Source organism: Aspergillus nomiae (assembly GCF_001204775.2).
Source record: "Aspergillus nomiae NRRL 13137 chromosome Unknown contig00020, whole genome shotgun sequence".
Classification (NCBI taxonomy): domain Eukaryota; kingdom Fungi; phylum Ascomycota; class Eurotiomycetes; order Eurotiales; family Aspergillaceae; genus Aspergillus; species Aspergillus nomiae.
Genome location: NW_015378075.1, coordinates 151,658 through 175,311, shown reverse-complemented (window position 1 = coordinate 175,311; position 23,654 = coordinate 151,658). Strand labels below are relative to the sequence as shown.

At 48.6% G+C, this 23,654-nt stretch overlaps 8 protein-coding genes across 8 annotated transcripts; 4 read left to right on the top strand and 4 right to left on the bottom strand.

Moving 5' to 3' along the window:
- Positions 1–58: 58 nt before the first annotated feature.
- On the top strand, positions 59–1,470 carry ANOM_001611 (putative RNA polymerase II Elongator complex associated protein Kti12; the record flags this gene model as incomplete). Its single annotated transcript, XM_015546868.1, has 3 exons — positions 59–64; positions 139–471; positions 571–1,470. 3 exons carry the CDS (start codon positions 59–61, stop codon positions 1,468–1,470), a joined length of 1,239 nt encoding a protein of 412 aa, XP_015410948.1.
- Positions 1,471–2,550: 1,080 nt separating this feature from the next.
- On the bottom strand, positions 2,551–4,434 carry ANOM_001610 (putative C2H2 finger domain protein; the record flags this gene model as incomplete). Its single annotated transcript, XM_015546867.1, has 3 exons — positions 2,551–3,187; positions 3,243–3,512; positions 3,587–4,434. 3 exons carry the CDS (start codon positions 4,432–4,434, stop codon positions 2,551–2,553), a joined length of 1,755 nt encoding a protein of 584 aa, XP_015410949.1.
- A 6,643-nt stretch (positions 4,435–11,077) lies between these two features.
- ANOM_001609 (uncharacterized protein) lies at positions 11,078–11,798 on the top strand (the record flags this gene model as incomplete). The annotated part of the gene is made up of 2 exons (XM_015546866.1): positions 11,078–11,272; positions 11,334–11,798. The coding sequence occupies 2 exons, from the start codon at positions 11,078–11,080 to the stop codon at positions 11,796–11,798; spliced, it is 660 nt and encodes a 219-aa protein (XP_015410969.1).
- A 254-nt stretch (positions 11,799–12,052) lies between these two features.
- Positions 12,053–16,260, bottom strand: ANOM_001608 (uncharacterized protein; the record flags this gene model as incomplete). The annotated part of the gene is made up of 6 exons (XM_015546865.1): positions 12,053–13,727; positions 13,906–14,142; positions 14,194–15,004; positions 15,066–15,325; positions 15,391–15,509; positions 15,562–16,260. 6 exons carry the CDS (start codon positions 16,258–16,260, stop codon positions 12,053–12,055), a joined length of 3,801 nt encoding a protein of 1,266 aa, XP_015410968.1.
- A 2,442-nt stretch (positions 16,261–18,702) lies between these two features.
- ANOM_001607 (basic secretory family protein) lies at positions 18,703–19,617 on the top strand (the record flags this gene model as incomplete). The annotated part of the gene is made up of 1 exon (XM_015546864.1): positions 18,703–19,617. The coding sequence occupies one exon, from the start codon at positions 18,703–18,705 to the stop codon at positions 19,615–19,617; it is 915 nt and encodes a 304-aa protein (XP_015410950.1).
- A 450-nt stretch (positions 19,618–20,067) lies between these two features.
- Positions 20,068–21,279, bottom strand: ANOM_001606 (mitochondrial 54S ribosomal protein mL44; the record flags this gene model as incomplete). The annotated part of the gene is made up of 1 exon (XM_015546863.1): positions 20,068–21,279. The coding sequence occupies one exon, from the start codon at positions 21,277–21,279 to the stop codon at positions 20,068–20,070; it is 1,212 nt and encodes a 403-aa protein (XP_015410954.1).
- A 352-nt stretch (positions 21,280–21,631) lies between these two features.
- Positions 21,632–22,026, top strand: ANOM_001605 (uncharacterized protein; the record flags this gene model as incomplete). Its single annotated transcript, XM_015546862.1, has 3 exons — positions 21,632–21,654; positions 21,717–21,899; positions 21,969–22,026. The coding sequence occupies 3 exons, from the start codon at positions 21,632–21,634 to the stop codon at positions 22,024–22,026; spliced, it is 264 nt and encodes an 87-aa protein (XP_015410955.1).
- A 111-nt stretch (positions 22,027–22,137) lies between these two features.
- ANOM_001604 (ribokinase family protein) lies at positions 22,138–23,468 on the bottom strand (the record flags this gene model as incomplete). Its single annotated transcript, XM_015546861.1, has 3 exons — positions 22,138–23,000; positions 23,057–23,317; positions 23,396–23,468. 3 exons carry the CDS (start codon positions 23,466–23,468, stop codon positions 22,138–22,140), a joined length of 1,197 nt encoding a protein of 398 aa, XP_015410951.1.
- Positions 23,469–23,654: the final 186 nt, after the last annotated feature.

Here is a 23,654-nt window from a genome sequence, read left to right as displayed (position 1 = left end):
CCAAAGCCACCACCTCCAACAACACCACCTCCAACAAACACCAAACTCTCCCCCAAAAATGCCCGTAAGCAAACCCCTCCTCTTGCGACGCCGCCCTTCTTTCCACAGACTAACAATCCCACCCTTGATTGACAACAGCTCATAATCCTAACCGGCTACCCCTGCTCGGGGCTAACCCACCGCGCGAACCAGCTCGCAGCCGGCCTCCAAGAAACCCAAGAGACCGTGTTCGCCGAGTCCGAGAAACCGCCCTACAAAATCCACGTCGTATCAACGCATGACGAAAACCGCCCGCGCACCGTCTACGACCATGCGCGCACGGAAAAGGAAGCCCGCGGCGTGGCGTACACGCGGGCGCGCCGCATGCTTGGGAAGGACAGTTTCGTGATTCTCGACGGCATGAACTATATCAAGGGGTATCGGTATCAGCTGTGGTGTGAGGCGAAGGCCTTGGGGACGACGTGTTGCGTTGTATGTTTCTTCCTTTCGTTGCTTTCTCCTTCGTACTACTTTCTTTCGCTACGGTCTCTACGCTGGGTTTCGAGATTGCTAACAAGAGGATACTAACAGGTCCACGTCGGAACACCAATTGACCAATGCGTCGCGAATAACGAGGCCCGGATCCATCGCCAGTCTCAGACTCAACCTCAATCGGAATCGGAATCCCAACCCGAAACCGAAACCACAACGTCAGCTACCGACACAGCTGCAGCTGCAGATACAGAAAAAACCACAGACACAGAGCACCCCTACCCGCCCGCCCTCCTCCAAAACCTCATCTTCCGGTACGAAGAACCAAGCACGCACAGCAGATGGGACAAGCCCCTCTTCACCGTCCCCTGGAGCGACGCAAAGCCCCCAATCGCCGAGATCTGGACCGCTCTAACAGGCATCGCCCACCCCGAGACAACCACCGAGACTACGGACCAACTACCAACCCTAACGTCAGCCCTCACAAACACACACCTCTCCTCCGCCGCGTCGATAGCGCCCTCGACGACAACCAAAGGAGGGGGATCCTTCCGCCGCGAACGCCCGAAGATAAAGCCCCACCTTGCAACCGTGCAGCCGACTTCTACTGAGTCGGGTCTTCTCTATAGTATGGAGAAGCGGACGTCGGCGGTGGTATCTGCGATTCGGAGTTTTGTGGTCGAGAATCCGTCTGCGGAGGGTGCGTTGGCGAAGGCCGGGGATGACGTGGATGGGATTAGGATTGTCGTGCCGGAGGTGGAGACGGCGGTGTTCATACCGGCGCATGTGGCGATGACGGCGACGACGGATGAGCTGGGTGGTGCTGGGGGCATTCTGGCAGTGCCCAGATTGCAGAGGCTGAGGAGACAGTGGATTACGTTGAATCGAACTTATGTGGCCAGGTTAGCGGGGACTAAGTCTAGTATGGGGGCGGACCAGGTTGGGGATGCGTTTGTGAGGTTCTTGAATGCGGATTTTGCTGGAGAGGGGGCTGCTTGATTAGTTTTCTCTACTGGATTTGCATGAAGCGTCAAAAAAGTCTGGGTATCCGTGTTTATGAGCGTGTGTGGATAAAACATAGATATGGTTTGGCAGCTGTATTACGGTTTACGAATGATGATCTGATCTGAAATTGGAACTCTAGACTTATTCTGATTTTGTAGAGTGGAAGCTTTTCGACGGAGTGGTTGTGTTCTTGATGAAAAAGCAATGTGATAGTCTGATATTGATTTGAGCTTTTTGTTTGATATAGACAGAAGGGGAATATATCCGAAGAAGCAAAGCATAAACAAAGCAGTAGGGGAATCAAAAGAAGATCCAAGGTATATCTTTATATCCAGTTAAAACCAAAAACCAATGCACAATGAACAGAAACATAAACAAGGGTAAAGCAAACAACTCTAAATCTCAAGGCGCCGAACCATTCCCACCGAACCTTTTTTATTTTTATCTTCCGTTGTCCCAAAAATGTGTTGATTTTCTGTGTTTTTCTGTGTTTTCCTGTTCCTTTTTCTTTCTTTTCTTTTTTTTCTTTGTTTTCTTGTGTATGTGTGTTGCAAACAAAAATTTGTCTTTGAAATAAAGCATCAACTGAGAAGGAATGTTACATGAAACAGCAAGCTGTCCCATGTCAAAGAAAGAGAAGGGGAAGTATTTCCGTTGGAAATACCAGTTCAAAAGGCCATGCCTGGCGGCATTTGAGGCAGATTGCAGCATTCCTGCTCCAGTCGCCACAGTGACATCTCTAGGCTGCTACTAATCAAAGTAGCATCGCCATGAGAAAGGGACAGTCAGCTGCCCAGATCCACTGTAGCAGCTCGGAGAAGACGATGGTCAGAGACACATCGCTGCGGAGGTGTGCTTCTGGCAAACCGGGGGGTATGTAAGAGATCCTCTATATAGGAATAGGAAATCTAGTAGGGCCGAAGAAGTGAACTCGGACAGGTCCGCGGTTCTTTCACACATCCATAAGGGGTTCTCATGATGGACATCATGAGATGTTTAAACGGTAAATCATCCAATCCTTGGTGACCTAAAGGGGGCAAGCTGTCGGCATGATTGTGGCTCCTTACGCTTCATTCAAGCAGGAAGACCATTGGCAATCTGGGCAGCAGCCTGGCTGGCTTCAATGTGGCGGTAGTTCAAACCCAGAGTGATCAGCTCCTGAAGGCTGGCATTGACTTTCTCGTGCATCGAGGAATCTTGGGGAGTGATGTTGCTCAGCTCCTCAAGGAGTCGGGAACGGCAGTTATAGTAGTTCCTCTCCGCGTTCTGAAGCCTCTGATTGTGATGGGCGGAGGTCTGCTGGGCTGCTTTGAGTGGGTTGGTCTGGGACTGGGTGGAGCGAGTGCGCTTCATGGTCTGTGCTCCGGTAACACCAGTCACACGACGCTTGCGTCCAATGGTTTCCTTCTTCTTAGCAGCCTGGCCGGTAGTTGGGGAAGCATCTGGGGAGCTGGGCCGGTCAGAAGAAGCATAATCGTGGACACGCCTCATGTGGTCAAAGAGGTTCCAGCGACGGGGAAATCCATATCCGGGAATCGAACGGTCACATCCTTCAAACAGGCAAAGGTGGGGGTTGTCTCCATGACCATGGAATCCATGAGCTTCGCGCTCGTGACGGAAGAGGCAAGCATTGGAAGAGAATTGCAACTGGGCATCCATGCAGGCAGGCACCTTGCAACGGTACGGCTTCAGGTGGGAATCCAAATATTTGCTTCAAACGATTAGCCACATTTTCTCGCGATGGTAGTGGATGTGTCGAAACTTACTGGTAAGCACATTTCTGGGTAGTGGGAGCGTGATTGCAAGGCTTGTCTCCGTTGGCGAAAGGGCAGTAATACTTTCCATCACTATGAGTAGGCAAAGAATAGTATGGGTGATCCCGGGGGTTGCGCAGCTCAGTGGATTCCTTGGTGGATCTCTGCCGGACAGGCTCCTTTGGCAAGGGAGGGAAAAACTCTGGGTCCTGCTTCACCTGGGTCTGGGATGGTGGGGTGTGAAGAGCTGGTCTACGTGCATTCTTAGAAGCCCGGATGGTTCTATTGAGGGGCAAAGGCGGTTAGGATCATTCCAAGACATGATCAATTGTACATGGGAGTCAAATGGCACTTACTTGTTTGGGTCCTGTTCCGCGAGCGGCGGCGTGAGGGGGAACAACGGGTCTCCTAAATTGATACCATGGCTTCCAACGGGAGTGGCTGTAACATCCTTCAACATGGCATCCTCGTGGGTCATGAACGATGGGTATCCGGGGTGAGAGCATGAGGAAGTAACAGAGACATCATTACTCGCTTCCGTCAAAGGGGGAGAGACGGGCACGGGGTGAAACATGCTGGAAGAAAATTGTTCAAGTGGTGATCCGTGGTAGTTTCTGGTGTCTGTCACCATGGAATTCCAAGCATCGCTGGCAGCCAGGTGGCTGTCGTCTGTGTGAGAGCTGTGGCTGGACAGCGCATCATCAGTGCAGGACTGGTTCCCGCTTTGGCCGGAGACATCATCATAAGCAGTCAAGTCCATCATGGAGTATGGGTTGAAATCTTGAGGATGTGTGAGATCCAGGTCATTATCATGGAAGCCTGAGTATTCAGATCCGGTGTGATACATTACATCACTGGGGCCCACGGTGGAAGGCATCAATTGATGGGACAAATTGAAAGACAACATCTGTACTTCTGGGGATTCTGGCTTGGTGGATGGGATGACACCACTGTCTAGTGAGTCCACATCGCCCAAAGCCCATGACGGTAGTCCGTGGGGAGTTCCATGGCTTTGATGTGTACTGGAGCACAAAGAGAAATTGTCCTGGCTTGAGAGGTCATCATCCTGGATCGATCTGGAGGCCATGTTTGAGATTCCTTGGATCATTTCGGTATGCCTGGGTTGAGAGATGTGGTCCATGTTTTTCAACGATGACTGGGACAAAGAAACCTGTTCTGGGTCGTTCTTGATGTGGCAAGGCATTGTGATATATTTGAGATCCAGCTTGGCTGGGAAGTAAAAGCAAGCACTAAAAAACAAGAACTGTACGTCAGTAAATAGACCTTTCTATTTGTGAAACATGATCATAACATGAATAAAAAAGCACATGTCCGCGATCCAAAAGGGAGTGACGTCCTAGAAAGAATCGGTTAGTTGACTGAGCGATAGCCTGAGAATCATCGAAGGTACCAACCAAAGAACATATGATCCATTGATACTATCACTAAGGTCCAGGCTAAGTGACGTGACAATCCAGGTAACTATACACACAATGGCCAGACAAGAAGCGACAGTAAAAACACGGCGATGTGGGGATCCACAATGCATACTAGGTCCGAGCTACACGCCGTGTAGTGATCCTTCAGAGATTTCGATGACCAGCAAAATCCATTGAGCATTAGTCCAGAAGACTACTAGTCCTGCGAGCAAGGTGTAGTAAAGGTCAAGACATTATCAGATGCGAACAGGTTCTGTCTCCATTGGCGCCGTCAATCTCTCCAGGTGTTCATCAATTCCAGCAAGCCTCATTGACTCATCCAGGGGTGGGGCGATTAGAGCACTGTGCTATTTTGTGATCCAGGGCAGGTCAAGATTGTAATACATCATAAAATCCTCAGGGCGGTGGGTTATGTCCAAGACGGTTTCATTCAAGTCCAGTGGGGGTATCCAAGGCCAATATAATACAGTTCTCTTCTCCGGGGTGGAAGAAGAGAGTCCATGGGTCCAGGAACGGTATAATAGAATCCAAGTGGAGTTGAGTGTATGCAACATTAAACAACACTCAACGTGTCCAGTCTCACAGCGGGCGCTGGGACAAAAATTGTTTCCAAGGTCATCATTATTCAAGTTACCGTCATTCAATGACGGGGCAAGTGTCCAGCACGGCAATGAAAGCAAATCAGGAATCCAGCAAGTCCGGTAATACGATATAGCACGGGTCGTCCATAGTCGGTTTTCCAAGGTAATTTGTCGAGATGCGAGACACACAAAGGAAATGAAAATGCAAAAAGACAGGAACACAAAAGGAAAAATCAAGGGGACTACCTGTTATTTGTCGATGACTGCTCAGACCAAAAGCCTGGGAGTGAAGACACAAAGCACAAACAAGGCAAGTCCTATCCTGGAGAATGGACTGAGATCCAATGGGTTGTATGGTAGACCAAAGGGAGGTTCTTTTTTCTTTTTCTGAATTCCAAGATCCACGGGTTGGACTGGATAGAAGTAGAGAAACAAAAAGCAACAAGAAGCCTTCGGTAGAATAGGTTGTGGGATGTGGGAGTATGGAAAGGGGATCAGCTGATTTGACTGTGACAAATCAAGCACGAAAGGAGTATAGTGGAGGAAGTAAATGGAGGTATTGTATGTATGGAGACGGATGTATGTATGTATGGAAAAGTAGAAAAGTGGAGTGACGTTAGGGGGTATCTCTTGTCAAAGCAATCAAAAAAAAATTCAAAGTTAAGGTTAAGGGTTCTCTTGAATCCTTGTTTTCGTTTCTGTCCCGGTATAGTTTTGTTGGAAGACTGAATGATGTCTGAATCAGAAATAGAAAAGATCGAGAAAGAACTGGATCCCGAGGGGGGAAACGACGGCTTTTTAGATGCTTTGGAGGGAGAGAAATGGCAAGCGTGGGGTGGATTCGCAGCGTCCGAGCGGCGTGACGGACTCGCATTCTGCAGCAGTAGCGGCGCCTCACTGGGCGGATGGCGAGCGATGATTTGGTGCTGCGCGACATGGCGGTGATGATGGTGCAACATGCGACGGTGTTGAGTCGGCCAATAACGGAGTCTTGACGTGGCAGCGGGACGAAGGATCCTCTTTCCCGTGGTCCATTAACGGGACTTGCCCAATCTGGCGGTGAAGCGGGTCCCACTTCGGCCCGTTCGTTTATTGGCCTTAAAAAGGGGTCCTCCTCCCGTCCGTTGCATCATTGGAGGTCAATCTCCCTCCCGCGACTAAAAAAGGCGTTCGCCAGAACCCAATCCTGCAGGTATATCTCGCGCGCTTCTACGCCTATCATCCCCTCCCCACTCCCCTCCCATCTGGTTTTACCACTCCCCTATTGGGGCTCCACTCCTGCCTCGTGAAGGTTGCACTTGACTCCCTGCCATCGTTTGGTCGTGAGCCCTACCACGTCAAACCCCTCCATCTCATCGGGGAACATGGAAGAGATGTTGCTCAACTGCATGTCACTGCGGAAAGGAGGGGTTGCCATACCAATAAACCCCTCTTCTCGCCCTGTCTGACACTTTGCGACTTCATCTTGCAGCGCGTCTGTGCCAACATGCTTCACTTATGGACTGGATAAGAACGAAAGTACATCGGATGACAGGGTGAGGGGTTCCTGTTTCATGACAACACAGTAAAAAGGGGGCTTGCCATGATTATTTGCTCCTTTTTTGCTTATTTCGCACACATACAATGTGTCACTGCTGGCCATTACCTTCTCTACACTTCGATTACCAGTGGGTTCGCCAATGGGCTGCCCCATTCAAGCCCACGTTGGGCAGCAATGCGTCTACCGGAGGATAATAATCGGGGCCTTCGGGAAGCTTATGAGAAATGAATAATTCTATTTGATTGTTTAGGATGTAGCCTAGTCATAGAGATAATTTTTTTTTCGCAAATGCAACGTATCATATTGGCTGTCTACCATCTTCTATAGACTTCCAGTCAGTCATGAGCTTCGAACTTAGAAAAGCAATACAAGAATGCAATGACAGGCAGAGACAAGATCAGACAAAGGTGAAAGATGATATGAGGTTGTCGTTCAACGGCCCGAAGACCTCAGGTGAACTATGCTTATAAAAATGGTGATCATCATAAGAAAAGGGGGAAACGAGGTTTCCGTGTCTCCGCCGTCGAAACAAATAATGAGATTAAAAAAAAAATTTGCTCACCTATTATTACAATTATTTTTATTGGGTTTTTCAGGGGCCCAAATAATAATCAATTATTGAACCAGACCTCTCACATTGTCTCAGCCAAGGTGTCATGGCTCTGCCAACATCAAGGCAGACGCAATCCAGACCCGGCGTAAAGACTGGTGTTGGTTGGTGTTGCAGTGTAAGAAAATGTGTCGGAAGGAAAAGAACAGGGGAAGGTTCAGCGTGCGTGAAATAGTCCAAGCGAGTGGTCATGTGATGACGGATACTTTGCACTGTTTGCATCTCCACCTGGCAGCCTTGAGCCCTACTCGGAATAACTCGCGTGGCTGGCCGCAGGCTAGGGGACCATTCGGCTCATCGCCCGGCCCGTGCCGCTACTGTCCTTCCATGGCTAGGTGCGTACACTACTCCCATCGTGGTCTCGGGCGACGGCGAACTAAATTTAAGGCCTTTAGACCACTGCAGGCCAAGCGGGCTACATGTATCTCTCGCAGATATGCTATATACCGGAGTGTTTGTTGATCCTTTTGTCTCTCGTCATTTACACTACAATAGTGGGTTGATGAGTTTCAATCATAGACCACTACTTTAGCCATTTTTATACTAATAATATGTTCATAGTGCTACAGCAATCTGAAGGCATGCAGTGATTAAATATTCTCTACGTATCCACCAAAGAGCTGGACGGATAATATCGAATGCAGCAAGCAAGGGCTATTCTTCAAGACAGGTAGCTTGGGCTCCTTGCTGACGGTGCATATCGTTGGTGCATCTTTCTAGATCCTCTTACTACCCAAATAGGTATCAACGTATTGTAAAGGAGAGTAATATTTTGTTCAGCGAGGGGAGCTTGAGCTCCCAGTAGGATTAATGCTTAGAAAGGAGACTTTTATTCGATAGGGAGTGAAAAAAAAGGGGGGGGGGGGGGCACAAATATCCTACATACATCTCTGCTATGTTTAGTGTTGTGTGACAATAGTGTATGTATACAGCAAATATTGATTTTGTTTTGCAGGATTACGGATTAATCATCAGTCACCAGCGCGGGTAGTGTAACGGTTATCATCCTTGCCTTCCAAGCAAGGGACCCGGGTTCGACTCCCGGCCCGCGCATTCCTTTTTTGTCTTGGTTGGATCTGCTCCTATCTCTCTTTTTACTCTAGATTGGACAGAGCTTAAGTATAGAAACAGGCCTGAGCTGTAGTATATATATAGCCAATTGCTACAGGAACCAGATAACCTCAAGAAATCCCTACTAGCTGCAACTATTGATAGCAAGTATCACCCATCAAGAGCTGTCTCTCTCTCTCTCTCTCTCTCTCTCTCTCTCTCTCTCTCTCTACCCTTCTGTAGACGCTGTACAATTTGAGTGTAGCCTCCAACGTTTGCTTTTTACTTGCTGTATTGTATGTATATAAACAAGACATGACTTGTGTCCTACAATTTGTCGAATCCTTGACTAATTGACACACGGCGCTTGACACACGATAGATTCCAGTACATTTACAACATTGTTAGAAGCAAGGCTGTTTGTCATATTATTGATGTGCGCATTGAAAACACGACATAGGTTGTTGCTTATACTCAAAAACATAACTGGTGGTTAACACATTTGCTGTGATTGTTTCCTAGGGCATTTCTGACTTCGGCATAGGTGGGCTTGTCTGGGGCCTGTTGGCTACGGCATCCCTTGTCAGCAGGTAGCGGGTAGGAAATCGACGATAGACTGACTGAATGTATCTTTCCAAGTCCTGTCCTTTCTCTATCTACCGCTCTGGAGCGAACAAAAATCGAAGGCAAAAAGCTATGCGCGGGCCGGGAGTCGAACCCGGGTCCCTTGCTTGGAAGGCAAGGATGATAACCGTTACACTACCCGCGCTGGTAGATATCTTCTATAAGAAAGATTTAAACTATAATACAAACCTAGCTAGTATACTACCATGGCCCGAATCAGGAACATGTTGAACCGTTCTCTGTATGAGTGGATCACGATCCTCGTTCCTATATGATATCACAAGCTGGGGGTGCTTTCATTACTGATATCTGTCTGAGCCGGTTCCTTTAACGGCGCTATAAAAAGTGAAGTATTGTGTACATTCTTTCCGTCTAAAGTGATTAAATATTTGGTCAAAGGATGCTGAGATCAAATAAATTGAAAACACAATTTCCTATCATTCCTCTCTTGTTTGCTGCATAATATGAGCAGACATCATTTGGTTACCGAGACTTATGTTATTAGGATATGAAGGATGCGCAGTATATGTGGGTTGTTTTACAACGGGCAGAGAACTAAAAACACCCAAGAGAATAGGATTAATAAATATATCGCGTCGGAGAGGCGACCCAGTTACTACTACCAGAATTTAGTAACTAATAAGGAGCTTTGCTGTTATTGTTCTAGGGTATTGTAGAAGGTGTCTTCTTTCCCAGTTGTTAAAGTATAACTTATAGGAAGAGATTTATCCACTGGTATTCGCCATTTGTGGGTGTGGTTCTAGGAATGAACCACCCTATAAAAATATCACCTAACTGAATTGAATGCTCGTTCAGCATTCAATTGAAAGCCTTCTGACTGAGTGAGTTAGGTGGCTCGAATGATTAGAATTACATGGGAATGATTAGTTGAGCCTTAGGTGTGAATGTAAATCACGCGCCTCAGGGTGTATATATTGAAGCCCTAGGCGCCCCCATCTGTACCCCATACCAAATCATCTTCGATAGAAGGAGATGTGTCAAGGTTTATTAAGATTGCTTCCAAGCATGTCATACAGATCATTCGCTACCTCTCTGCCATCCCCCCCTCTCTCATCATGGCTGTAAGTAGAGCCATCTTCTTCCTGAAAGCTTCAAGTCACCTGGTGGCTCGATGCTGAGTTCTACCTTATCTTATGTTCTACTAAAGGTTTATCTTTAATACCTCCAAGAAAGAGTAGGCTCTTTCTACTTAAAAGGTCTGATATCTACCACTCGTGAACAAATATATACTAATCAAGATTAAATAGGACAGAGCCAAAATCGAGCATGATGTCGCCCAGAGACTGGGCGAATTAGTGCCACTGCCTTTCACATATGCGCAAGCATTCGCTGGAAAGGTCAGATTCTTGTTGATTACAGATATATTTAATATGATAATAATCATCGGAAAAGACAGCACAAGGCAAAGAAGGACAAGACAAGTTAAACCTATGACTATCTGATATACTTACTAATATTGTATGTACCAGCAGGCTGGTCCTGTTGCCCCCACCACCAGTGCCCCCAGTACCCATACTGTCGGCGCTGGTGGCGCTTCGCTATCTGGCAGCAGAATAGCGAAGCGCTACAGGCGCCAACGCGCCAACCGAAGGGCGCGCAAGGTATGTATTTACTTTTACTTAACCTATTGATAATTAATGGGAGACTGATATAGAGATTAGGCGGCAGAGAAGGAGGAGAAGGAGGAGAAGGAAAGAGAGAAGGAAGAAGAGGAGATGGAGGATGAGGAGATGGGGAAGAAAAGGAGAAGGAGGTGGAGGAAGAAGACATTGTTATTGATATCAATGCTTGACCGACAAAAAAGATGACCCTATTAAGGGGATGGAATTAATTCAAGTTGAAAGGGATCTATATTCTCCAGTGATCACCTGATAGAATGCATAATACACTTCCTCCAACACTCCCACACATCCATCCCTTCACAACGAAACACTTCCTCTACACCATCAATCATATCATGCACCAATCTAACCCAGAAAGCCATGAACTGGACAGGAGGTCGTCTCCACCGGCATTCCACCACCAACGCCCCCAAGCACAAAAGACAAGCCATTAGAAAACCATCTCAAGGTCCACAACAAGTGACTCTATTCCACAAGTTTACGCAAACCAAGGCCTACGATCCTGATCAGCATACACCGAACGACAAGGAGAATCATTCCAGTCATCCAAAGCAGGTAAGTCTACATCTGCGGCAAGTTGCAATAACATTGAACCAGTATAACGCTTCCTATCCAGTCCCCTGCAATCTTAACATCTTTGTCACCAAGCCATCAATCCTCGAAAGAACCCACTCGTCTAGAGCATATCAAACGTCAACTCTTGGCAAAGACAGACTGGGCCGCCGTCTCCGCTGCGCGTCCATTAAAGATAACCTTCCCGCAGCTGGAAGAGCTGGCGCAATTTGGCAAGAGACGGAAGCTCAGAGAGGCGGACAGGAGGAGGTTGGATAAATCCAATAACCAAGTGTCCCACGAGGAGAGACTACTCTTTCGTAAGGGATTCCGGAAGAATGAAACGTCTTCGGAAGTAGGGACTATTGATGGCCTGGAGATAAGGATTAACGGGAAGAAGGCGGGAGTTGATCAGATGCCTACATTCGAGGATATCCAGCAGAGCAATCTATCATCGCAGCAATGCTGTTGGATCGTGAGGAGATTGTTCTTCGGGAACAGTCAAGTGCATCGATGGTATCAAATGTGATGAGCGAGGATATACCGACGAGTGATCACTCGTCTGTTATCGTGGATTATCATTCTAGTCGAACGTCGCTGCTCTCGTCACCGTCTAATATTTGGATTTCCCAGTCGAGGGTTCTTTCGGGGTATTTGTCTGATTATTGATTATATCGCAGCAGATGTACGAGACCCACAACACCTAAATAACCGCATATAGCTAGCTCCTTTGAAAAAAGAATTATTTTTGATTTGATTAATACGGGTATCGGAGTACAGAGCCTACTGTTTGGCTATGTAGTACATTATCAATTGCCGGGTGCCCCCTTCGGGTGCTCTCACCAACCTCCAGAAAGCTACCCCCTTGTCTTGATACACGTTACAAGACATCACATATAGTTGAACACAGAGTTCGATAGACTTCTTTCTTATGTCGGTATCTTCGGCTAGGACGTCCCTTGCTGCTATTGTCCCAACCTGCTCCAAGATCTCATTCGAGAACCAAGTCCCTTTCTTGTTTGCGTCGCCAATCAGATTAGTGAGTAGAGAGAGTGCCATGAGGATGGACCGATACCCCGGTTCATCCCGTGTCTCATGTTGTACATATTCGACAAGTGTAACAAGCATGCCTTCGAGCCCTGATGGCTCACAGTTACGAAACCACTCCAATGCGGTTTGCTGGAGTTCTTGAACAATCCAAGAGTTGGTTTCGAAGTATCTCCTGGCATGAAAGATGGCGTCTATTGCATCGTAGTGAATCACAAAGAGGTTCGGGCAGCCCTTTTCCAACAGACGAAGTGTACCAACGACCTGGGTCTTCACGTCTGCATAGTCACCATTGTGTTTTCTATCTGGGCTCGGTTCTTCGCGCAACTCTACCAACAGCCCATCAAGCAAATCATCGAAAACTGGCTGAGTGAAGAGTTTCTCCCCATGATAATGAATAAGGTCCTGTAGTTTTCGGTATGCAAAAAGGTCGAATGACCTGGAGCGGATTCGTTGTCCCGCAACCCTGACCATCTCTTTCGCATTTTCTAGCTGTTCGGAATGTGGGCTGATGTTTCTTCGCTTGTTCATCAGGCGACTGCGTATCTTGAAGCGTGCGTAGAAAGGCTCGGCTTCTTCGACACGTCGGTGGGGTTGGGGTGTATTTTCAACAGTACCAATCGGCTTTTCATCGTGACGATCTGGCTCACTAGCAGGCGATTTGCCCGGTGCGTTTTCATCGCGACGACTTAATCTATTGATAGATAATTCACCCAGGACGGTTTCATCACGACGATCTGATCTATTGATAGACAATTCGCCCAGGACGGTTTCATCACGACGATCTGGTTTATTGATAGATAATTCACCCAGGACGGTTTCATCGCGACGATCTGATCTATTGATAGACAATTCGCCCAGGACGGTTTCATCACGATGATCTGGTTTATTGATAGACAATTCGCCCTGGGCATTTTCGTCGTGACGATCTGGACCGTTGGTAGGTGATGCGCTCGGTATATTTTCATCGCGACGATCTAATCTATTGATAGATAAGTCGCCCGGTGCAATCTCGTCGTGACGATCTGGTTTATCGGGGGATGATTCTCCCAGGGCAGTTTCATCGCGACGATCTGACCGATTGATAGACAATTCGCCCAGTGCATTTATATCGAAATCATCTGGTTGATTGGGGGGTGTTTGGGGGGATAACTTGGGAGATGTTTCGGGAGATGTTTCGGGGGATGCTCTGGGCGTTGTTTTGGGGGATGTTCTGGTCCGAATACCTCGCTTGAGCGCAGCGAATTGTTCAGACAAGCTGGAACGCTTTCTCACCTTACTAGTCGCCTGGGTTCCGTTTTCGTTACTCGCATTAGGTGCAACTGCGTCGACAGCCATTGTCATGGGGATATCGAGTTTCTTGGGTTTGCTCTTAGTTGAGCTGGACGCCTGCCCCGGGTTTACTGCCCTCCTAGGTCTTGGCGAGCTGCAACCTGAACGCCATCTGTAGCGGCGGTTTTTCGAGAAGAATATGGATCGGCAGTCGCGGGGCGCGCCAGTTCAGGTCGGCGGGGTTTAGCACCAGGTCGCATAGGCGCCGAAGAAAGTGAAGAAAGAGGTGCCCGAGCGGTGCGCCCAGCAGACTTCACCGGGGCGTCGGATGTCTTCGTTTCACCAAATGAAGATTGGGCTGATTCCGGTCGTGGAGGTAACGTCTTGGCTGGTGCAAGACGAGCTTTTTATGCGCTGCAATAGCCTCTTTCAAGGCAGAGCGACTAGGCACAGTGAGAGTGTCGCTTGACAAGTAGCTCAGTTGATCTCGGTTTGGATTTGCCGGATCTTTTTCGAGTAGGTGGCGGGTCTTGTTGTCGAGATCGGATAAAATACTGTGAGGTGTTATACAACCATTCACTCATAAATGAAAGGGAATAACTCACTTGTTGCCCCTTGCAGGCCACATCCGATGGAAAGTCCAGAAGGCGCCCCTCATCACTTCCCTTATGCCTGGATTAGCATCGGTGAGTCCCCTCTTCAGGGACTTTTCAAGAAGTGCCAAACCGCCACCATGCTCAAGAGAGCTCTTGTGATGGCTTTGTTTGTTGAGTAGGGTTTTAAGCCACCCTGCAGCATAGAGACGTAACTGGACGTTCTTGTCCTGGCATGCGCTCGTCACGTGTTGCAAGAGACGTGGAGTATAAGTCACATTTGCCAAAACGTCGTTGACGCAGACATTGCCGTTTTGAGCGCTAATCTTTTTCATTCCGCCACAAAGCTTGATCAGGTTCTGCATGATGACCTCAACCATCGGGTCCATTCTAGACCCGCCAATCTTGGCCAAATCCTGGATCAAGAGGCACCCATTGGTGGACAAAGTGGTGCGAAGGGAATTGACTGCTTTGAAAATACCATCGAGATTCGACTTGATCCCGGTAAAAAAAGGCTGAGGAAAGTCCTGGGGTGCGTTGCCGTAAGCAAGTCGGCGAAGAGAAATAATGTATTTCTCACGGTGTCTCCAATTGTCCTCGGACTCGCGGCCCTCGAAAGCAGGAGACAGCACGCGGAAGAGATCTTCGACGTGCTTCGGTGTTTCAGCATGAAGCGGCTGAGGAGCTTCAGCATCCTGGGAGCTCTGTTGGGCAGGCTCCATGTGTGATGCTTTTTCTATATCGGAAGCCGCGGCTGTAGTCCGTTCCTGTTCGCTCTTTGATGAGCCAGGGCGGCTTTTGATCAGTTCTGGTTCCACAACCACTGGTGTGGCCGGCAAGCGTTAGCACAACATGGTTATCAATGCAGAGGGAAGTAAACTAACCTTCTTTAGAGGGTCTTACAGGGGCTGAGGAGACCACAGCAGCAGGCTGCTGGTGCACAGCCTCTGCTCGAGAGGCGGAACGTAGAGGGTGAGTATCCGCGCAGGGGGTATACCGAGGCTCTACTCGTGAGCGCGGGCGAGCTGTGGAAGAGTGGTCATCAAGTCCGATTTTTGCATAAACTGCATTCACGATCGATTGACGAACGTTCTGAGCAGTCATTTCTTTGGTCAGGTCTGCTTTAGCCCGTGCAGGCGCATCCCTAAGCCCTTTGTCAGCCACACGACTGATCCTAAACAAACCACTTAACCCTACGGGAGATCATACTGAAATAGTTCGACTACCGTCGATTTGGCAGTGTGTCTCACGTAACTATCTGCATCTTCTAAGCATGAGACCACGCTCGGTACATATGACCGGAAAAGGAGACCATGATTTCTCGACATCTGCGAACGCCGATTAAGTAAATGATGCAATGGTAGAAGGGTATCAACCTACGTTCGATAGCCATATCAGGCTTGTCTCTTTGGCCTTGGGGTTTTTCCCCGTCAAGGCTACTTCGAGCACATAGTGCTCTACGTCGGCGCTGGCGGCTGGCCATAAGTCGGTAAATATTTGAGCAGCTTGAGCGCGGACACGCTCTTTGTGGTCCCCCAGGCGCTCTAGAAGTACAGGGCAAAAGTGACGGGCATAAGCGGAGACGATATGAGCCTGGTCCTGTATGAACAGCCGCTTTAGGAAGTGGCCAAGCGTAGAGAAACCGGCTGCGTAAAGGGCGGCGTGATGAGATGAGATCGCTAGCCGTAGGCTCTCGAAGATCAAGTCCACAGCATTATCGGGGACATTTTTCTGTTTAATATCGGATTTGATGCCCAGCAGGTGGCTGACCTTGACATCAATCGCAAGGTTATTGTTCTTCAGGACCGTCAGTAGCTCTGTAGCTTTTGCTTCCATGTTGGGTGCGAGAAAATGCTCAATACGACAGACAACTCGGAGGACATATAGAAGGACAGGATCGGAGTATACGAGGAGACGTCGGGTAGTCTTCACATAAAGGATCAAGATAGACTCGAGTGTCGAGATAGGTTGGCATCCAAGTTGGATGGAGAAGTAAAAGGGGGAGGCGAAGTAGAGGGATAAGACCCAAATGCAGAATGTGAGCTCAGTCACAAAAGAGGCAAGGCTATAGAGACCCATTTTGAATAATTAGCATAAGCTGAAATTTAGATACAGGTGCGCCAAAAGCAAGTGTGCGATTGTGAACGTGAATGTGAGTGTGAATGATTATGGTTACAAAGACACCGTTGGAGAAGAACAGACATCCTAGGCCAAACAATCTAGACGATATCGCTGGGGAAGGAGCTCATACATACCCTGATTATGGTCGATGTGAGGGGAGGCGCGAGTTGAGGAGGTTGATGATGAGGAGGAGGAGGAAGCTACTATCCTGACGGCGACACTTCCGAGGATGGCCTGCGGCGACGGGGGGGGGTTCGCAACGGAAGGAGCGATAAGCGAATAGACGCGCCGATAAGCGCTTCAAACTCCACACTCTTTAGATAATCAGAGCAATTTTATAAGGGTTTACTCAAACGAAGCTCAAGAAGTCCTTCGGTGAAAATCAAGTGTTGACGTGCGACAGCGAAGGAAGTGATGGAAACCGAGTCGGGTTGTTGGTTCCCTGGATCTTTTTTTTCCGCTTTGTTTACCCGCAACATTGGCCACGGAAACCGCCAGTGGGGGTCGAATGCGCCTGAGGCCTCTGCAGCCCAACGACTTTTACAATGCAGTATCACGATCGCAATGTAAAAAGAATGTTTCATTAAGGTACACACAAAGAGAAGAAAAATGATAAGATCGCATTGCTGTGCTTACTAATATCTAAGTACCTAAATTGAAATGATGTATTGCAATAGAATACACGCAGTCCTACACATATATCTCTGCCGATTCTGGGTTTGTTTTCTTTTGTGTTTACATTCATTACGCATATATATTTCCCACTAGTTCCATATTATGCTCCGTAGAGGTCCGGATTTCCCAAGTCAAGTAACTTCTTTAATCACTAATCCGGGTCTACGTGATTATCACAGATAATTTTACAATTCTTTCTTTTTCTGTTCCTGCTTTCTTTCTTTTCTTTCTCTTCTATTTTCCAAACCCACAATACAAAGTAGATTTCAATGGATCTAAATGACATACTATCCAATCATCATTGGCCTCCCACAGGTCCGTCTGGCTGCTCCACACGATCGCCGGTCGGCGTGGGCACTTGGACCAAATACCTACCATGCGTCATGTCAAGAAAGAGCCGCGACAAAGGTGGCATACTACAGCACTAGGTACTATGGGGAGGATCCATCGATGGGCAATTGGAATAGATCGATTGGCTGATTCGGTTGAAGAGGCATGCGCCCGCCGAATTAAGTCTTGTGGATAGATCTGGGCGCATGCAACATGTACTGTACTTCGCAGTAATACCCTTACTACCTTACTTACTACATGGAAGGGAATTATATTCCGTAGTCTGTACTAGGTACTACTTCGGAGGAGGTACTACGTATCTAGTGAAAGCAAATTCCTGGATCCATGATCAGTTATAGTGTGCCTACTCAGGAAAAGTCAACACTTCCCAGATTGTCAACAGTGTTACGCACCTTTTGTTTACTTTTGGACTTTCTGACAGGCCAGACCGCCACTCTATGACACTTGACAAGAGATGGAATATCTGCGGACTATCAGCATTCCAGATGAACTTGGGCATCTAATTAGGTACTATATTCGTACAGAGACATTCAGCGACCGAAGACTAAACCGAGTAGATCAAGACCCTCTTACGGAAGATCGGGTTGATTGTTGGTGTCAGCAGTCGAATATCACTATTGCTCCAATGGCCGCCTCAGAAGAGCGGACACTAATGAACCTCAAGATATGTGCATTGATGCAACACCATGTACAGTGCAGTGGTAGCGCAATCGATTCCGCCTCAACTACAAGGAAAGATTGCCACGAGCACTAAGGGTTATTTGACCTCAACTTGTGAGCCTCCGTCAGGCTCGAAGGTCCAAGCGTGGACCAACCACTCCCGATTGCGGTGTTCAAGACCGGTTTATCAGAGCGTTATATTGACCTCGAGAATAATACTACCCAGTGACTACTGAAATCCGGCGGGTAAATCCGCCTAGTTATTGTAGTCGATATAAAAGAGGATTCTAAAAACAAAAGTTCCTACAGAAGAAACTGTCGGGTTATGGGCTTGGCTGTACGATTTCGATGTCAACGACAACCTCAGGATTACATGACGGAAAATCCCGATATATTGTGTTCAAGGCATATTATGCATTTATTGGAGAGGACTTCGCGAAGCGACACCGGCCATCATTAAGTCCCGACTGTACGGAGTACCACAATACCACTCTAGAAGGCGTAGTCCTTCTGGAACTCGATAGTACCATTCTTGGCAACTTAGCTCCCATGATTACTCCGTACATACATACAGATTTACTCCCAGTATGACGAACATTCCAGTCGAAGTATATCTCGCGCTTACAGACACTTGTGGGGATACCTTGACGCGGTATCTACATTCTTCCGGGCGCTTCCTTGCTCATTCGATTATTGTACGGGATTCAAATCGAGATGTCACCAGTTGATACTCGCACTCACCCCACCGCCATCTCCCCGGCCGACCCTAGTCCAAACAAACGGTCCACTGTGCCCCCCAGACCCAAGCTTCGTCTCCAGATCAATGATCTACGTCACCCCGGCTCCGATGCCTTCTTACTCCTCGTACCTGACGTTGCCTCTACCATCGACAAAGCCTTAGCTGATATTATCGAGAACCTCTACACCCCACCCAGTTCGCAAGATGAACCGCACACCGTCACCACATCCAAGGGCCCAACCCCAACCTTCACACCCTCCATACCGCCAACTCGATCCGTAACCTTCTTTCTCCGTGACATTGGCGGTGTAGCCTACACGACCGGTATGGAGCTGGACGATGACCATAAGGAGATTCATGTGTCTCTCCAGTATATCCTTACCGCCATGAAGCTGCCCGACCCAAGAGCCGAGATAGTCGGTGTCCTTACCCATGAGCTGGTCCACTGTTATCAGCATACGGCACCCCGCCAGGATAATGTCTCTGTGCCGCGTCCACCCGGAGGCCTGATCGAGGGCATCGCGGATTTTGTGCGTCTCAAAGCGGGCTTTGTTCCGCCGCACTGGAAACGGCCGACATCCGCCCAAGAGAGAGCAGACAAATGGGACCAGGGCTATCAGCATACAGCATTCTTCCTAGAGTGGCTGGAGGATGTGCGGATTGGTAAAGGCGCAGTTGGAATGTTGAACGACCGGCTACTGCGAAGCGGATATATCGGTGAAAGTGAGACGTTGGAAAACGGACGTCCGGGCTTTTGGAAGAATCTGTTTGGGTCGGGGGTCGATGAACTTTGGGATGACTACGGCAAATACCTCGATGGACACGTTCAGATGATCACAGACCGAAGCGGTGGGGATTGGGAGGATGAGATTGTCAACCCCTCCGAGTAGATCCCCTTAAATCGCGTCTTTGGCGTAGTTGACGCTTCCCTGCAATTGTAGGACTGCCGTGGATTATTCCGAGTCTCGAGTACTCTGCGAGCTGAGATCATGTAATATGCATTCATTCGGTACATACATCTATGTACTTTTGTCTAAGAATCAGCCCTTACAACGACTCCGTTCTAAGGACTGTTTCCTGTCTAAAACGGATTGGGGTGGAAATGCAAATGTGTAACCAGGACAAACGAGAAAAAAAAGTTAAAAAATAAAGATAAAAAAGGGTTCAGCAGAAGACATCAGACGAATGAAATAGATTTCCCATACTGTACAAAACCTGTTCTTGCAAATTCGAATAGATAATATGTAATGTGCTCTTGCTCCCGTCGACGACAAGTCATGTCATATAATGTAACACCTTTTCCACGTTGACGCGTGTCTCTTTCTCTTTGCAATATCATCTTACACGATCACCTCACCCAAGTCCACGTGGACTGGCTTCCAGGGTGCAGCGCCCTCTTCTTCCATGGAGCTAGGGACACGCACGTTCAATGGGCTGTATAGGTACCAGCCCTTGAGCGCAGCCACGGCAGCCCTGGATCGAGCCTCAAGCAGACTGGCGCCAGCGCCCTCTCCCAGCTTATCCTGACCAGAGAAAATACCAACGACAAAGACAGGGTGTCTGCTCTTGCGACCAGTTTCACTGATGATCTTTGCGACAGGTGGCTCGAAGTTCTCTCGCGCACATAGTCGGGAAAGGTCACGAGCCGGCTGGGAGAAGTTGAATAGGTCCGAGATGTTGAGGTGACGAGAGAGGAAATGTTGCTCAAAAAATCGCTTGGCAGCCGGTCTACCCGCATGAAGATAGATGGCACCCATTACAGCACGCACAAATGTCGCGTTGGCGTGTTCTGCAGTAACACCCTGAGTATTCTGGGATTCCGGGGCGGCCGACTCGCCGGACGCCCTGATAGGATCTCCGTACTCATTGTCGTAAACAACTCTGGAGGTCATTGACTTTCTCCATGATTTCCGGTGTTCATTGGGTCTCTCTGTGCCAGTAACTGGTTCCGCCGTCACATCAGTACCTGGGAGTACTCTCTTGAACTGCAAGAGGCCGGGATCAACCTCCCCACCAGGCACTGCAGCCATCTCAACACCCCATTCCTTTGCCATTGCAGCCAAAGTTTTGGGGCCGACATACGCATACATTGCCGCGAAGATGACGGTTAAGGGGAGTCGAGGATATGTACAAACAAGGTGTTCGGAGGTGTAGTGGCTCAGGAGGTCATTGCCGAGCGAAGCCAATGCTTCATTGTTGAAATTAGGATTCGGGTCGGCTGAAGAATCGACCAGAGAGCGTGCTAATGTCTCGAGCGGTAGTCGGGAGGGGAGGTACAGGCGTGCATGAAGGGCGGCAAGTTTTGCGGACTCGCGTGCGGCCTCGACCGGCGGAGAAGGGAGGAGGTATTTGAAGTGGGAGGACTGAGGGATGTGAGTTGACGAATTCAGCGATTGTTCCTCAAACAATGGCTCATTCTCCGCCTGAGGAGCAGATGGAATGGTCGATTGGCGACGCAAATTATAGTACAGATGCTGCTGCAGGCGGCCACCAGTTCGGGCCCGCGGCGAAAGGACCGAACTGCTCCATCGTTGGAGCTGCAGCCTCTTCATCTGGGCAACTGTGGAAGTGGGAAACCTTAAGCCGAAGGGCGATTGGAATGAGCGAAAACGAAATTGGATTGCCCGGGGCGTTGCGTGGAGGTTTAGTGTAGGGGCTTCCACGTCGATATTGTATGAACTTTTGACCGCTGGAGAAAAGTCGAGCTTCGGCGGAAGTCACGGGACTGGCGAGTCGTGTGAGAAAGTCCAGTGTGACGCTAAACCGTATATGGAACTAGCGTCACGGGTTCTGGGACGAGGGACGTCGACGGCCATTTCGGCTTCAACCCGCCAGAACAACGCTTCCCTAGCAAGCTATCGCCCACGTTTTCCCCTACCATTGTTCAATTGTATTCCTACCACAATGGGCGGAGGCGGCAAGATCCCGTATGCGATTGATGCTCCCTGAATTTCTGATGCCGTGTGAGGCTGACTGATCGCTTTCTCAGGTATCCCAAGGAAGTCTGGTCTCCCGCTGGAGGCTGGTACGCTCAGCCCGCGAATTGGAGGGCCAACACTGCTATCATAGGAGCGGCTGTTATTGGAATTTGTGCCGTGACATGGAGCATTAGTGCCGACCGGGAACGTCGTGACAGGATGCCAGAGCCCGGCAGATTCTTCCCCAGTCGCTAGTCAGTTCATCACCGACGGAGTTCACTGCCAAAGATTGCACATACTAACATTCTACTGCTGTACTATAGCTGGAGCAAACAGATTATCGAACACGAGAGACAGCAAGCTGCAAAGAACGAGTCATAAAGGGGAAGCATGGGCTACAGTGAAACCCTTCGGAAGGTTTATATGGCATGATAGTTATTTGTTTCATATTATTGTGGGCTGTACGACAATAGAAGGGCGTTCTTCAATCGGTCAATTGATCTGAAAGTGCTTCTGGGGAGACTCTTCAAGTGTTCGATACAATCGCTGCGTGTACAGACGGACTCGTTCCGTGAATTCAGTTCCGTTCCAAAGTTCTCTTTCATCGGTAGACGTAGACAGATGGGGTACTCCAATCTGCTCCACCACAAAACCTGCGGCAACTGTGGCGAATATCAGAGAGGACAGTATATAACCCTGCTTGCCCAACGCTTCCAATGCCCTTTCCCAGACAGCTGATCCTGCAAGCACTGAGCCAACGATCTTGGTTGGGATCCTATCAGCAGTCACCATTCCTTGAGTCAGTGCACCCAAGAAAGAATTACCTGCACCAGTCGGATCGACTACTGGCGTATTTGCTGAAGTATCTGGCTCATGGTAAGCGGGCAACCATATCCTCTGACCTCTTGCGAATGCATAGCTTCCATCCTTTCCTGCTCTAATAACCAAGTGCCCATTTCCGTTCGGGCCAATGCCCGAATCAAGGATGCGTTTCACGATATCTTTCCCAAATGCGCTCTCTTCATTCCACCCCGTCTGTCCAAACATCATTCCCAGCTCCAGTTCATTAGGGCTTACCACATCTACTACCCGGTTTGCGACAAAAAACTTTTCTTGCTCTTCGGGTGTGCAGAGATCAGGCACAGGTTCCCAAACAAAGAAGGGCCTCTCTGAAGCCTGGCTACTGGAAGGTGCTTTGCCTTCTCGTCGTAGTTCTTCTCGCCGCTGCAGTATATTTTGCACAATAGAGACGCAACGTTCTGCGGAACAGACCATGTGAAATGTTTTGGAGAAGACCTGGGCATCGGATAGCATCCAAGGTTCCAGTCGTAATTTAGGGGTCAAGTATTTGAAGTCTGCAGTCTATCAGTATCCTTTTTGGTGCTCCTGCGCAAGGAGATCAGGTACTCACCGCGCTTCTCATTGGGACCGTAGCCATTCCAAGCCCTGGTGGTTAATCGGCTATTGTCTTCCCTCATCACGCATGCCGTGCCCCAGGTATTGATGACATCCAGAACGTCGGAGGGAAAGTCAGAGCCAACATCGACAATCCAGCTAACAGAGTGGGAGTGTTCCTTTCCAGCGACTAGGCGAGCGCCGACAACCGCGAAAGACGCTGCACCCCCGAGGATGTTCTTGACATTAGGTCTAATGCCCCCGAAGTCAATATCATCTGCATGAGACAAAGGAGTTTCGTAAGTATACCGTAGGGTTTCGACAGTTCATCCGATTTAGGCGTGTTATAGCATACCGAGGATGAACATGCCCAGTGTGCAAAAGTCCACATCACTGTCAAAAGATGGAGCGCCGATTTGTCCTGTCATTATTGCTAGGTAATAATGCGTAAACAATGTCCGAATTGGCGGGGTTCAGTACCCGTAGTAGAAGTTCTTATCGCATCTAAAGAATACCATAACTACTCCGTACATGTGGTTGAATTACCAAAATTTACCGCCAACGTCATAGTGTACAGTATACGAAACAGCCACTGTTGTGTATTGTACCGTAAA